This window comes from Perognathus longimembris, chromosome 12 (assembly GCF_023159225.1).
Source record: "Perognathus longimembris pacificus isolate PPM17 chromosome 12, ASM2315922v1, whole genome shotgun sequence".
NCBI classification, from domain to species: Eukaryota; Metazoa; Chordata; class Mammalia; order Rodentia; family Heteromyidae; genus Perognathus; species Perognathus longimembris.
In genome coordinates, this window is record NC_063172.1 from 29,890,282 (window position 1) to 29,904,956 (window position 14,675).

The 14,675-nt window shown below is 35.3% G+C and overlaps 1 protein-coding gene across 1 annotated transcript in view; it reads left to right on the top strand.

The window, feature by feature from the left end:
- Stk3 (serine/threonine kinase 3) overlaps positions 1–14,675 on the top strand; it is a 214,945-nt gene that overhangs the window by 110,088 nt on the left and 90,182 nt on the right. The window contains exons 7-8 of the mRNA XM_048359095.1: positions 6,169–6,306; positions 8,358–8,483. Coding sequence (XP_048215052.1) covers positions 6,169–6,306; positions 8,358–8,483 — 264 coding nt within the window. The remainder of the gene's footprint in view (positions 1–6,168; positions 6,307–8,357; positions 8,484–14,675) is intronic.

A 14,675-nucleotide genomic window follows, 5' to 3' on the forward strand; every position in this document is an offset into this window, starting at 1 on the left:
ATAGTAATTTCTATATTTTTTCTCTGAGGCATCCCATCCCTCTCTACTCTTAAAACTTGAAAATCTAAGATGGAGACAGTGGCTCATACCTGTAATCATTGCTTCTTGGGAGGCTGAGATCTAGAGCACTGTGATTCCTGATTAGCCTGGGCAATAACTTTACAACACCCCATCTCAACTGTTAAAAGCTGGGTGTGGTGGTACACATCTGTCATCCCAGATACACAGGAAGTAGGAGAATGGCAGTAGGGCCAGCCTGGATGTAAATTCAAGACCTATTTTAAAAAACTACCAAAGTAAATAGAGCTAAGTGATAGATTTCCTGCCTAGCTAAAGTGCAAGGCTTTGAATTCAAACCCCAGTACTGCCAAAACAAAAACAACAAAAACACTAAAGACTTTTCTTCAAATAATAAGTGGATAGATTAATAGAAGATAGTAAATTTCCTTATTTCTGGTATGATGCATTATTTCGTTAAAATATATGAAGAAAATCTGGCTCAATACAGATAAGTGGTTGGGTAAGGGAGAAGAATAGTTTAATCACTGTTCTTAATGATTATGGGTTATTTTTATACACACCAAAACTCAAAAGTAGTAATTAGTATTCTTGGCTAGTATACTTGGCACTGGTTTCAGTGCCTCGATTGGCACCAAGGGGCACCAAGATGCTTTTGCAACTTTAGTGCAAATGTATTTGAAAGAAAAAAAGAATGTGTCCAAGTTTTTATGAAGTTAGTCTACAAGCAAGCATACAGTCTCTGACATGATTATTTCAGATTCCAGCTAGACTGTTCAGAATTCCCTAGCTTATCCATACTTCTGACTTACTGGGTATAAATACAACAGTTCCTTCATTCCCTCTGGATTGATAACCCACTAGACGAACTCAGAAAGCAATAAACTTTTTTGTTATAGTCTTATTATAATAAATAATACAAAACAGTACCAAATAAAGAGACCTGTACAATAGTGTCTGTGAAGCAACACAGAGCTTCTGTACCTTCCCCAACCAGGTAGCTCCACCAAACGTCAGTACTCAGGGTTTTTTCTGGGGTTTTAACTAAGTAGGCATGACTGATTAAATCTTTGACCATGTGTTTGAATTCAGTCTTCAGTATCCCTTCCTCAGGGGTCAGTCTTCAGAAAGTCCTAGTGCATTAAACACATGGTTGTTTTTCTCCCATGACCAGCCCTGACTGTCTGGGCTTTACTGGTGAGTCATTTCATTAGCATAACAAAGATAGTCACAGAAATTCCTGAGGTTTTAAGGAGCTTCTAAAGTATTATTTAAAAACTTCTAAAGTGTTGTGTTAGATTTTTAGGTAAAGTGAGCTGAGGGTTGTGCCCGCAGATGTGATGTGATAGTTAGTATTGGATTAGCTATCTTAGATTATGAGGTACCCTGGAAGGTATAGGTACATCCTGATGACATTGTAGCATACTAGTCTTATTTTTTACATTTCTAGATAACAGTAATTTCTTCTCTTTCTTCCTCTCTCTTCTCCCCTTCTCCAGCTATCTATCCACATTGTATTTTCTACTTCTTCTGTGACAACCACAAACTTAATGATTTACACAACATAGGTTGATTATTTTATAGCTCATTCTGTAGGTTAGAAGTCTAACAAGGTGCGAAAATTCAAGGTTGGCAGGACTTTCTGGAACCTGTAGAGGAGAATTCATTTCCTTGTACCTTCCAGTTTCTAAAGCTGCCCATAAGGCCCTAGCTTATGGCCCTCTTCCTTTATCTTCAGAGCAGCTGCATTTGAGAAATGCTTCAAAGAAGCACTCAGTTCTTTCATAGTCATATTTCCCTCACTCTCCTGCCACTTTTCAAGACCCATGGGATTACATGGAACATCTGTCGGTCTGAATGTCCATCTGTCCATTCATCCAACCTCTCCTCCTTGTTTTTCTATATAACCATTTGTACTTATTTTTGAGGTATTTTGAATTTTATCCTTGATCATCTCCTTTTACCTGTATCCATAAAGAATAAAGAACATGCTTATATCTAAGAAAATTAGTAATGATTTCTTAGTATCATATATTTTTTAGTTCATATTTTCTTCAATTGATTTGCACTGCATTTGGCCTCTTTGGGTTTTTTTTTTGGCCAGTCCTGAGGCTTAGACTCGGCCTGAGTACTGTCCCTGGCTTATTTTTGCTCAAGGCTAGCTCTCTGCCACTTGAGCCACAGCGCCACTTCTGGCCGTTTTCTGTATATGTGCTGCTGGAGAATAGAACCCAGGGCTTCATGTATATGAGGCAAGCACTTTTGCCACTAGGCCATATCCCTAAGCCCTGTTTGGTTTTTGTTTTTTTTTTTGTGTGTGTTTTTTCATATGTTTTGTTTGCATTTGTTTTTTTCCAGTATTGGGGATCACACTTGCTTGTTTGTTTGTTTGTTTGTTTTTCTTTTTTCTGCTCAAGGCTGACTTTCTACCATTGAGCTACACTTCAACCTGTGGCTTTTTATAGATTAATAGGGTCTAGAAGTCTTACTGACTTTTCTGCCCAGGATGGCTTTGAACTGGGATCTCAGTCTTCTGAGTAGATAGGATTATAGGCATGAGACTCCAGTGCCTGGCTACATTTGGCCTCTTTTAATCAAATCCAATTATTAGGAACACTTTTTGGGGGAGGGGGAGACTCTCTTATAATTTCTCTTAATATAAACCATTAAGCAAATTTGTCTATTCCTCTATTTTCTATATTGCCTTTAATCTAGAAGTTAGGTCTTCAGTATGGCTATGTAGTAGAATGTTCTGTATGGTTTGAAAATTCCTGATATCTGAACTGAACTGAATAGTATGATAAGTACTATCCACATGTAGCCCAGAGTACTATCTATACCCTCTCCCTTAATTCACTTTCCAAGTTGGCAAATTGACCTTCATTTTCCAGATAAATAATTATGGTTGTTCCTCCAACTAGAGATGAAGGAAGTTTTGAGTTCCTACTCCCTAACACTTTGATGGGTGCTCAGAGACTGTATTCTAGGAATACGTTCCACTTCAGACTACTGTTCTCTTCAAAACTTTTATACTTGTGTTTGAGATAGTGGCAATAAAAGTTTAGTATTGTGGGGCTGGGAATGTGACTTAGCGGTAGAGTGCTTGCCTAGCATGCATGAAGCCCTGAGTTTGATTCCTCCATACCACATAAACGGAAAAGGCCAGAAGTGGTGCTGTGGTTCAAGTGTTAGAATGCTAGCCTCGAGCACAGAGAGGCTCAGGGACAGAGCCCAGGCCCTGAGTTCAAGTGCCAGGACTGGCAAAAAAAAAAAAAATAGGATTGCATTATACATTAATATCCAGAAAACCTCTTAACTGTTCTTTTCCTTCCTCTCCATTTTTTCCAAGTCTAACTAAAGTTTTATTCCTAGATTGCTAAGCAGTTAGTACTAGTCTTTTATACTCTAAGAGAAATCTGATAATTGCCTACTCTAGCCATTTTGTTTTATGTGAAAATAAACAAAACACAAGTGAACTTTCACAGTTTGGCAAATTAGAACCCAAGCCCATTCCCGCCCCCCCCCGCCCCCCCCCCCCCAGTTTCTCTGTTGGGTTCATTGTGCTGTTTTGTTTGCTCTTCTTTGTAGTATTTTTCTCTTCTTCTCCCTCTCAGAAATTATTACGGTAGTTTGGTTTTAGAAAGCACTAGTTGTCTTTTAAATTTATTTTTTATCTTTAAGTGTACAAAGAGGGTTCAATTCAGTGAGTCAATTTATGTGTATAGTGTGTCTTGATCAGTGTTTTTATTTGGCTTAATAGCTTGCTACTTACTATGTGTGCTATCAGGAAACAGCTATGTTTATTTAGTTCTTTGTAGCTTTATAAAGTGCCTTTTCATTCTTTAGCTCATTTACTGGTTATGAAGATACCATTTGCTCATATAGTTGAGCTTCTTAAATAGAAGCATGGATTTCTTTGTGATCTTCGCATGACCCTCACTTCTGTACACTCACAAATCCTTGGCTTCAGACATCTGTGTTGACTCATTCTATCAAGATGATAAATTCAGGCATTGTAGTGTCTCAGTTCAAGCTCTTTCTACAACTTTAGAATCTTGGAGTCTAAGGCATGAAATTCCAAACAGGACAATAACTAGTTGTTTTGTAGCACCTCTACTGCTGTGATCAGGGAAGTGCTTTTTAAAACTTAATCAGAGGTTCAGTATGTAGTTAAGCAACACATTGTGTTGAAACAAACACAGGATAATCATATAATTTATTGTACTAACATTCTTCAATCAAAATGGTGTTAGAGATAAGATAAATTATATGGCTGTAATGTGTGTCTATGTGATTTGGTTAGTGGTGACTGAGTTAGTCTAAGCTAGACTGATTGCCAAAACTTTCTATAACAGGGGCTTATTACCTAATCAGCTTATATAAAATGTGGAAATTTCTAAGAGGATCTTTCTGAATAGTTAGTTCAACACAGTAAGGTGTATGAAAAATCTGTTAGTTTGTTATTGATTTTCTAAAATTTAAAAAATGGAAGTAATGTGGTACTCCAGAAAATATTTTGGTAGAACAACTATTAAGAATTATTTATTTGAACTGTATGATCAATATTCACGCTTGCTCGGTACCTTTTTGAGCGTAGAACATGACATTTGCATATACTTTATGGTAGTACTGGGTAAATAAGAGTTAAGCTTTTTATCCCTGCATTTCTAATAACTACTGCAGAGGTGAACCTTATATGTTCAGATTATCTGAAGATAAAACTGGAACTTATTGGCTCAAAGTTCAAAGGAGAGAACTCTAGCTTCAAGGACATAAATCACTGAATTGTTATCCACCAATTTGTAACAACTGAGATGAACAAGTGCATTTATCTAGACAATCTAGTACCTTTTACCTGCAGTTTGAGGTCAATCTCCGTAGGGGCTTATGTAGGTACTTTGAACTCCTCTGCAGAGATGAGAGTTCAAATTTATTTTCATTTTGTAATTTGAAGAGACAGATGGGCTTGTGTGCTCTCTCTAACTGCTGCTTTTAACCCCATCTTGTCCATACGGAAAGCCTCATTAGGCTCTAACTCAACTATGGAGTCATCTGAGCTGAAGTTCAGAGTCAGAATTTCATGCTTTGCCACTCTGTTGTTTGATGTTTGTTTAGTATGTGCTCATTTTTTTCTCTACAAATTGATTGTGGGCACTGAAATATGTATACCATTTTGAAATCTGTGATAACAAGGCGTATTACCAAGTAAGTACTTAAAAAGAACTGAAAGGACTGTGTGATAAAGTAGAATAAGTACACTGGTGCTATTTGGCCTATCACTTTACCACTTTTAAAGTACAGCATTATTTGAAGACACAGAAAATGGCTTTATAAAGAATACTTATTGTTTCATTAGAAGATGCTAATTAGTTCAATACTGCATACACTACTTATTTTAAGACTATCACAGTATGTATAATATGATGCAAGATGTGTACGAATATTACCAATCTATTCAAGGACTTGTTCTTTTTGAAGAATAATGCGTATACACTGATAAGAGGATTAACTTTTAAAATCAACAGACTTAAAAGTATTTACCTATGTGTCCTCAGGAAATTATTTTGATCACTTTCCATATTAAAATTCATTGATTGAAGCACGTTTATTGGGCACTGGAGGCCCACGCCTGTAATCCTAGTTACTCAGGTAGCTGAGATTTGAGGATCACAGTTCAAAATAAGCCCAGGCAGGAAAGTCTGTGGGACTCTTATCTCCAGTTAACTACCAGAAAACTAGAAGTGGAGCTCGGCTCGAAGTGGTAGAATACCACTAGACTTGAGCAAAAAGAGCTCAAGCACAGGGCCTAGGCCCTGAGTTCAAGCCCCAAGACCAATAATAATAATAAAAAAAGATTGATTATACATTGTTGCAAGTGGCTACAGTCCAAGACTGATAAAAAAGAAATAATAGATAAAACAAGGAATGATGTGCTCAATAAGCTACAATTCAAACAGAGGAAATTTAATGTGAAAGGATGACATTAGTAGCAGATGGACATGCTTCCTGAATTACAGTCTTAATAGAAATATGAGAGCAGCTTAAATTTGTTTCTGAGATTTTGAATATGATAAAAGATAAAAAGATTTGTTTGTTTGATTGTGCCATTGTGATTCTTACTTTGCCTTCTGAATGTCTCCTTTGTACTAGGCTATTTTTATGATTCCTACAAATCCACCACCAACATTCAGGAAACCTGAACTTTGGTCTGATGACTTCACTGATTTTGTTAAAAAGTGCTTAGTGAAGAATCCTGAACAGAGAGCTACTGCAACACAACTTTTACAAGTGAGTGCTTACAAGGGAAGAATTTTTTCTTAATACCTTTTGTCTTTTTGACATTGACCAGAAAACCTCTTTAGGAAGTATGGATAAACCCTGCCTCCTATCACTTCCTCCCCTTCCCTCCCCTTCTCCTTCCTTCTTTATGCTTTCTTTGCCTCATTTCTTGTTTCTCAAGTGTGGTCTGATAACTTTTTTCTTTTCTTGATGTTGTTAACTTTTTGCTTTTTTGTTTATGTGTGCTGGTCCTGAGGCTTCAACTCAGGGCCTGGGCACTCTGACTATTTTTCACTCATGGTTAGCATGCTACCACTTAAACTACAACTCCATTTCCAGCTTTCCTACCCTGGATGGCTTCCAACTGTGATCCTTAGATCTCAGCTTCCTGAGTAGTTAGGATTACAGGTATGTGCCACCAGTACCCAGCCTCTTTTGCTTTTTTTTTTTTTTTTTTTTTTTTTTTTGCCAGTCCTGGGCCTTGGACTCAGGGCCTGAGCCCTGTCCCTGGCTTCTTTTTGCTCAAGGCTAGCACTCTGCCACTTGAGCCGCAGCGCCACTTCTGGCCATTTTCCGTATATGTGGTGCTGGGGAATCGAACCGAGGGCTTCATGTATACCAGGCAAGCGCTCTTGCCACTAGGCAATATCCCCAGCCCCCCTCTTTTGCTTTTAAACCTGTTTCAAAACCAAACATTCGAAGTGTTCTCATTCTAATAATGAATTCTCAGTTCTATAGTTGTTATTTTTCATGGCTTTTCCTTATGTTCTTTGACTCATTATTTCTGCATTAACTTTTAGTTGTACTATAAGATATGCATGGGACTGGGAATATGGCCTAGTTAAAGAGTGCTTGCCTTGTATACATGAAGCCCCTGGGTTTGATTCCTTAGCACCACATATATAGGAAAAGCCAGAAGTGGCGCTGTGGCTCAAGTGGTAGAGTGCGAACATTGAGCAAAAAGAAGCCAGGGACAGTGCTCAGGCCCCAAGCTCAAGCCCGAGGACAGGCACCCCCCCCCCCCCAAAAAAAAAGATATGCATGAGGCAGGAGTACAAAAGAAATTGCATATGAAGAAATTTTGAGTCTAAAAGCATTAAGTTCTATAGACTAATGGTAATATAGCACTGTATAAATTCACAATATGTAGTACAAAGACATGTTTGCAGTAGACAGAATGCACTAGATATGTACATTGGCATTCTTAGAAATTATTATATGGCTTGTAGCGGTAGCTCATAGTTTTTTCCAGAGAAGAAAACAAAGTATAATACAATGTGAGATTGCTATACCTTTTTTTTTTTTTTGTCAGTCCTGGGGCTTCAACTCAGGGCCTGAGCACTGTCCCTGGCTTCTTTTTGCTCCAGGCTAGCACTCTTCCAACTTGAGCCACGGCACCACTTCTGGCCTTTTTTTTCTATATATGTGGTGTTGAGGAATCGAACCTGGGGCTTCATGTATACGAGGCAAGCACTCTTGCCACTAGGCCATATTCCCAGTCCGCTATACCTTTCTTGTTAAGAGATGCAATCATACTGGTTCAGTTTTTACAGTGTTGACCTCATTTCTGTTAATAATAGTTTGAATAATCTCACATCTAAAATACTTAAGACCACAAATATTTCTTATTTTAGTGTTCTTGGGAATATTTGCATAGACTACCAGTTGATTCTGATGTCAGCTTATAAAGATTAAATTCTGTGAATACCAGTATAAATTTATTTTATATGTAATATGTTTACTAATCTTTAAAATTTTTAAACTATTTTGCCACCTAAGGTACCATTCTTTTTTATAAGTATATATTTAAGAATAGTAGCTTTATTAGTGGACTTTCACTTTTGTGTATTTGCTTTAAGGTATTTAAAAAACAAACTGGAAAAATATGTTTTCAGAAGCACCCAAAATATTCTGTTTTTTTTAACCAACAAATTTAGCTGTATTTAAAAAACAATCCTGAAGCCCATGATCTTAGTTAGCATTTACTAATGTTTTAAGATTTGTTAGCTTCAATTGAGGAAAGTTTTTTGAATTTATGTAATTGAAATTTACTCTTCTAGCATCCTTTTATCAAGAATGCCAAACCTGTATCTATATTAAGAGACCTGATCACAGAAGCTATGGAGATCAAAGCTAAAAGACACGAGGAACAGCAACGAGAACTGGAAGAGGAAGAAGAAAATTCGGTTTGTAATTATCTTAAGAAAGCTGACTTTTTAAATCTTCTGAGTTATTTTTTCTATAATTTTATCTTGTTGCTTAAAATACATTAATAATGTTTATTATTTACCATATAAGTGAGGTATATTTCTTTATTTCATCTTTTAAAACATTTTTAGATGTCCTAAAAATGACATTAGTGGAATGTAATGTTGATATAGTAGCATTCTATGGTAACTAGTGTTCAATTAACACCTATTCTCCAATGAATAAACAGCTTGAATTTGGACAGTATTATATCATATCTTCTAAAACTTAATTTTAACTGATCATTACCTATGCTATAAAAACAGAAAATTGCAAGCCTTGATGAATATGTGGAGAAAATGGAGCCTTTGTTTATTGTTGATGGAAATGTAAATTGGTACAACCACTGTTGCAAACAATCTGCTGTTTTCCTAACATTAAACATAAATTTAGAATAATTGTACACTTCTACTCCTAGATTCATAAGGTGGTGCACAACTTATGATGGTTCAGCTTTTTCACCTTTACAATGGTATAAAAACATAACCATTCTGTTTTATATCTTCAAGATATTATTAAATTACTTTAAATATTTTACATTTTACTGTAAATTAGTCTGTGTTTTTTTCTCAATTGTAGTTTAGAGTGCTAGTCTAAACACATGTAAGGGAGGCTTGACTAAAAGTGATGCTTAATATGTAGGTGTTAAGTTCAAGGTAGAGAAGAATTTCCACCATTTGTAGATAGTACTCTGAAAAATTGTAGACAGATAACATATCATATCTTTGCGATTTTTTTTCTTCAGGTAAGCATTCATTCTCTGGCATAAATCAAATATTTCTGAATAACACTATTATATTCATTGTTGTTAATTGAAATTTTAAGAAAAAAATTAATGTATGATAGAGTGATACATTGACCAATCCTTGACTTCGATTATATTTTCAGGCAGTAGCTTTCATATTTACTTGATTAATCATTATCCATAAGCCAAAAAGTCATATATATGTATAGCCATATGCACATGTATTTTTATGAGAACAATGAGATATACAGAATATATCTAAAGTACTTTCACTAATAGCAAAAGTATATGCTTTCAGAAGCATTATCCATATTGAAGTCTCAACATTTTATATAGTGTGTTTATGTTGTTTATTTCTGACATTCTTTTGCGAATTAGCCTAACTAAATTGGATTACACAATACCATTTAAAAATAAGACAGTCAGTTTCTTATAGACTACATATCTTTGGTATTTACTTTAATGACAATGTATATCATTACATGATGCTGTCTTTTATTTGAAAGTTAGAAATTTTTACAAAATTGATACTTATTTTTGACCAAAAGAATCACACAGTTTTATATAGGTTGGTAAAAAAATTGTAAACATACAAGACCTTTTCTAATTCCTATTTTATATTATACTAATTTATATGTCTCATTCAAAGTATAAAAAGTATAAAAATGCAATTTAGTATAATTATCTAAGTACAAGTTATTGTTATGTACCATTTAAACTAATTAATCATTTTTAAAGGTAATCATAAATTTGCCAGTAGGGCCTATTGAAATACTGTACAAGTTTTTGAATGTACTTACTGCCTTTTCAGGGGTATAGATTGCAATGATTATGGTTTGAGGCTAGCTCAAGCAAAAATTGGGTAAGACACCCCCATTCTCCCCCCCCATCCCCCATCCTCGTTGACCAACAGCTAGGCATGGTAACATGAGCCTGTCATTTTGGTGTAATCTCATCTTGGCCCATCTATGTCAATTTCAGCATAAATGTTCTATTCAGCATAAATGTTCTGTGTTTTTGTTATAAAACATGGAACAAATAGGAGCCTACAATATGGGACGATCTCCCACGTTCATGGATCAGAAGAATTAATACTGTGAAATGATTGTATTGTCAGAAGCAATCTACAGTTTCAATCCCCAGCAGAAATCCCGTGAGATTCTTCATAGAACTAGAAAAAAAAGTCCTAAAATTGATTTAAAGGTACAAAACACCCCAAACAAAGCCATCTTGATAAAAAGAACAATACTAGAAATACCTTAACACCTACTACAGAGTTATAGTAACAATTAGAGCATGAGATGGGCACAAAAATGGACAAGTAGACCAATATGAAACAGATTAAAGGTCCTCAAAATAAATCCACCTGAAGAAAGAGCCCATGTCATACCTTGAAGTAGAGACTACCTCTTTAGAAATACTGCTGGGAGGGGCTGGGAATATGGCCTAGTGGTAGAGTGCTTGCCTCATACACACAAAGCCCTGGGTTCGATTCCTCAGCACCACATATATGGAAAAAGCCAGAAGTAGCAATGTGGCTCAAGTGGTAGAGTGCTAGCCTTGAGCAAAAAGAAGCCAGGGACAGTGCTCAGGCCCTGCCCTGAGTTCAAGCTCCATAACTGGCAAAAACAACAACAACAAAAAAAAAAACCCAAAGCAAAATAGAAAAAGAAATATGCTGGAAAATTTGAATATCCAAATATAGAAAACTGAACTAATACCAATTTTTCACCCAGTGATTTCAAACTGGATCAATGACCTTCATTTAAGACTTCAAATTGAAAAATTTTGAGGAAAATATAGAAGACACTTGAAGATACAAACATAGGCATAGACTTTTGTTAAATAATAGTAAGAACTGATGAGGAGTATCACATCAACTCAAAATTATTCTACACAAGGGAAACAATTACTGATGAAGAAACAGCTTGAAAAATGGTAAAAAAAAAAAATCTTGTCATCTGAGAGGGGATTAATACCCAAAATATATAAATAACCCAACCAGTATATAGACACATGAACTGGACAGTCTTCAAAAGATGAGGTACATATGGCTAAGAACATGAAAAATAGTTCAATACCCTTAGCATCACAGAAATGCAAATCGAAGCTACATTTTGGCTCACGCCTATAATCCTAGCTATTCAGAAATACGAGATCTAAGGAGACCAATTCAAAGCCAATCCAGGCAGGAAAGTCCATTATATTCTCATCTCCAATTAAACTCCAAAAAGTAGGAAGTAGAGCTGTGGCTTAAGTAGTAGAGTGCCAGCCTTGAGCGTAAAAGCTAAGGAACAGTTCCTAGGCCTTGAGTTCAAGTACTAGTAGTAGCATCAAAGCAAAACCAAAAACTACATTGTGATGCCATCTCACCCCTTCCGAATGGCTATCATGAAGAAAACAAATAATCAAATGCTAGTGAGGATGGAAAAAAAACCCTTACACATTTTTGGTAAGATTGTAAATCAGTCCAACCAGTGTAGAAATCAGTAACAAGGTTCCTCAAAAAAACTAGAACTATTATTTGATTCATCTCTACTGTTCCTCAGTATATATCCAACAAAATTTCAGTGAGCATACAGTAGATACAGTTGCACTATTTACAATAGCCAAGTTATGGAATCTGTCTGGGTGCCCATCAACAGATGAATGAATAAAGAAAATGTGGTACATATAGAGTGGCATTTTATTCAGCCATAAATAAGAATGAAATTGTGCTAGTAGCAGCAAAATGGACAACTGGAAATTATCATGTCACATGAAATAAGCCCAATTCATATACACAATATAGTTTAAAAAGAAAAAGAAATAAAGTGGGGGGCTATTTGGGAAGAATAAGAGGCAAATAGGAGAGCTAAAGGACAAGCAAGGTCAGTGGAGTGATTATGACCATAGTATACTATGTACATATATGAGATTATCATAATGTAACCCATTAGAAATGTACCAAAAATGAAACACAATAACGTGCTCTCTTCCTCTATTTTTGTTGAATAGGCTTTTATATTAGTTTGCTTTTTAAAGTTTTTTTTAATGTATTTAATTTATTTTTATTTTTTGTGAGTCCTGGGGCTTGGACTCAGGGCCTGAGCACTGTCCCTGGCTTCTTTTTGCTCAAGGCTAGCACTCTGCCACTTGAGCCACAGCGCCACTTCTGGCCATTTTCTGTATATGTGGTGCTGGGGAATTGAACCCAGGACTTCATGTATAAGAGGCAGGCACTCTTGCCATTAGGCCCTATCCCCAGCTATATTAGTTTGCTTTTTGAGAACTGTTCCAGGACAGTTATCAGGATCAGTCCAGGTTACTTTAACACCTGGCTCATGGAATGATGAGTAGCACTAAGAGCAGGACAGACTGCTTGGATCCTGATTCTAGTTCCATTTTCCAAATGACTTTTAGGTCCTTGAGCTAAGTTTATCTTGGTTTTAGTTATACCACATGTAAATAGAATTGCTATGAGAAAATACTTTTTAAAGTAAATTACATTTTTTGCACATATTAAACTCAAAAATTTAGCTTTTGTTTCTATTAATGTTAATAGATTGTTGTTTCTATTAATGTTAATAGATCTTCTTGTACCACCACTGCTCCTATTATTTTGGTCAGGTTTTTGCTTTTGCTTTGTTTGGGCAGTTTTTTTTCCCATTAGTAGTTATCATAACTGCTGCTTGTTAGATTTGAACCAGACTTGAATAGACTTAAAATTTCAGGCATTTCACAACAAATTTTAGTGTTAGGGGTATGGCTCAAGTGGTAAAGTGTCTGTCTGCCTAGCAAGTTCTGAGATCAAACTCCAGTACTATTAAAAAATTATTGACCAATGATATTTGGACTTACAGATGTAATTTTAAACTTTAAAAAGTGAGAGCAAAGAAAAATTAAAGAGATTCCTTATAGAAAAGTAAATCAGAATTAGTAGGAAGTATTTCTGTTTGTGACTACAAATTGTTGACTATGTAAGTTGATATCCTCTAGAAGAACTAATTGCTTGTTATTTCTCATTTTTCCTACATAGTTAGATCACATTTTAATGCTTACATGGTTTTATGTGGTTATGACAATATACATACTATTCATAAAGCTCATAATATGTAGTGATCTTATAGTATTTTGTGATATCTGGAACTAATAATTATTTCAGTTAAACTATTTTTATTTGCTTTCTATATACTTATCAGTAATTTGTTCCTAAATGGTATATATTTCCAAACTCAGCAAAAGCTGTGAATTATGTGCAAGTCCACAGATAATTTATTAGCATCTTATCATTTTTTTTAACTCATTCTTTCTCTAGCCCTGTGTTCTTCTCCAGCTGTTATCCTCAGCTTTCCCTTCAATCTCATTCTGAAAATTTCATTTTCTTCTCTTCTTTAATTGATCCTCTACTTCCTGGATTACATTTTTTATTTTGATTAGCTATATTAAGCTGCCTAATACTTTCCTAATTCTAGTGTTTCACACCTAGTATCCAGGACCCTATTTTCATTTTATGTGTACCTTTGATTAGTAAATTTGAGTATAAATTCTGAGCTCCCATTTTGAAGGTTTTGTTTTGTTTTGTGTTTTTATTTTTCCCCCAGCAGAAATACTAATATGATTACTGGTGCCATTCTGGTACCTAGCTTTTTGAATGTTAAGATCTTCATATTCCTCCTGCCATTTAAAACTTATATAATCACATGTTTGGTGTGTATCTTTAAAAAAATTGTGTGGCTTTTCTTTTGCATTTTCCAATACCTTTCAATTCTGGGTAATTTTCTTGTTGTTTTTTCCTGTTGTTAATTTTTCATTGTCTGTTTTTTTCTCTTTTTGCAGGACTCTTCTTTTTTATTTGATTGATGGAATTTCTTGATTCATCTTTCATTTCCTTTTTTTTTCCTTCCTCTATCCCCTTTTCTGTTTCTCTTTGTGAGGTCTCCTTAAGTTTCTTCAACCTTTCTATATTTTCCCACATCAAGTATTTAATTTCTGTGTATCCTCTTGCTCTTTACTGTCATATTTTCATGATATTTTTGAATTTTCATTTACGTTTTGCCTGATCTCCTTATGTTTGTTTTGACCTCCAACTTGTTACTTTATAGACTTTTCCCCCCAAATGTCTAATGATTATTTATATACTTACTTGTATACTACATTTATATTTGGAAATTCTCTGTATAAGAGAAGTAGTTGACTAATACATCTCCCTGTAAATGATGTGAGGGTTCACTACTCTGGGGCTATAATTTGCTTTTTCCTTAGGTCTTTTTTGTGGGGGTAGGAGACAGTACTAGGAATAGAACGTGGGCAATTGCTAGACAAGAACTCTATCTCTTGAGCCACACACTTTTGCTTTTTAGTGTTTTTCAGGTATAGTCTTGTACTTTTATTCAGTCTTGGACTA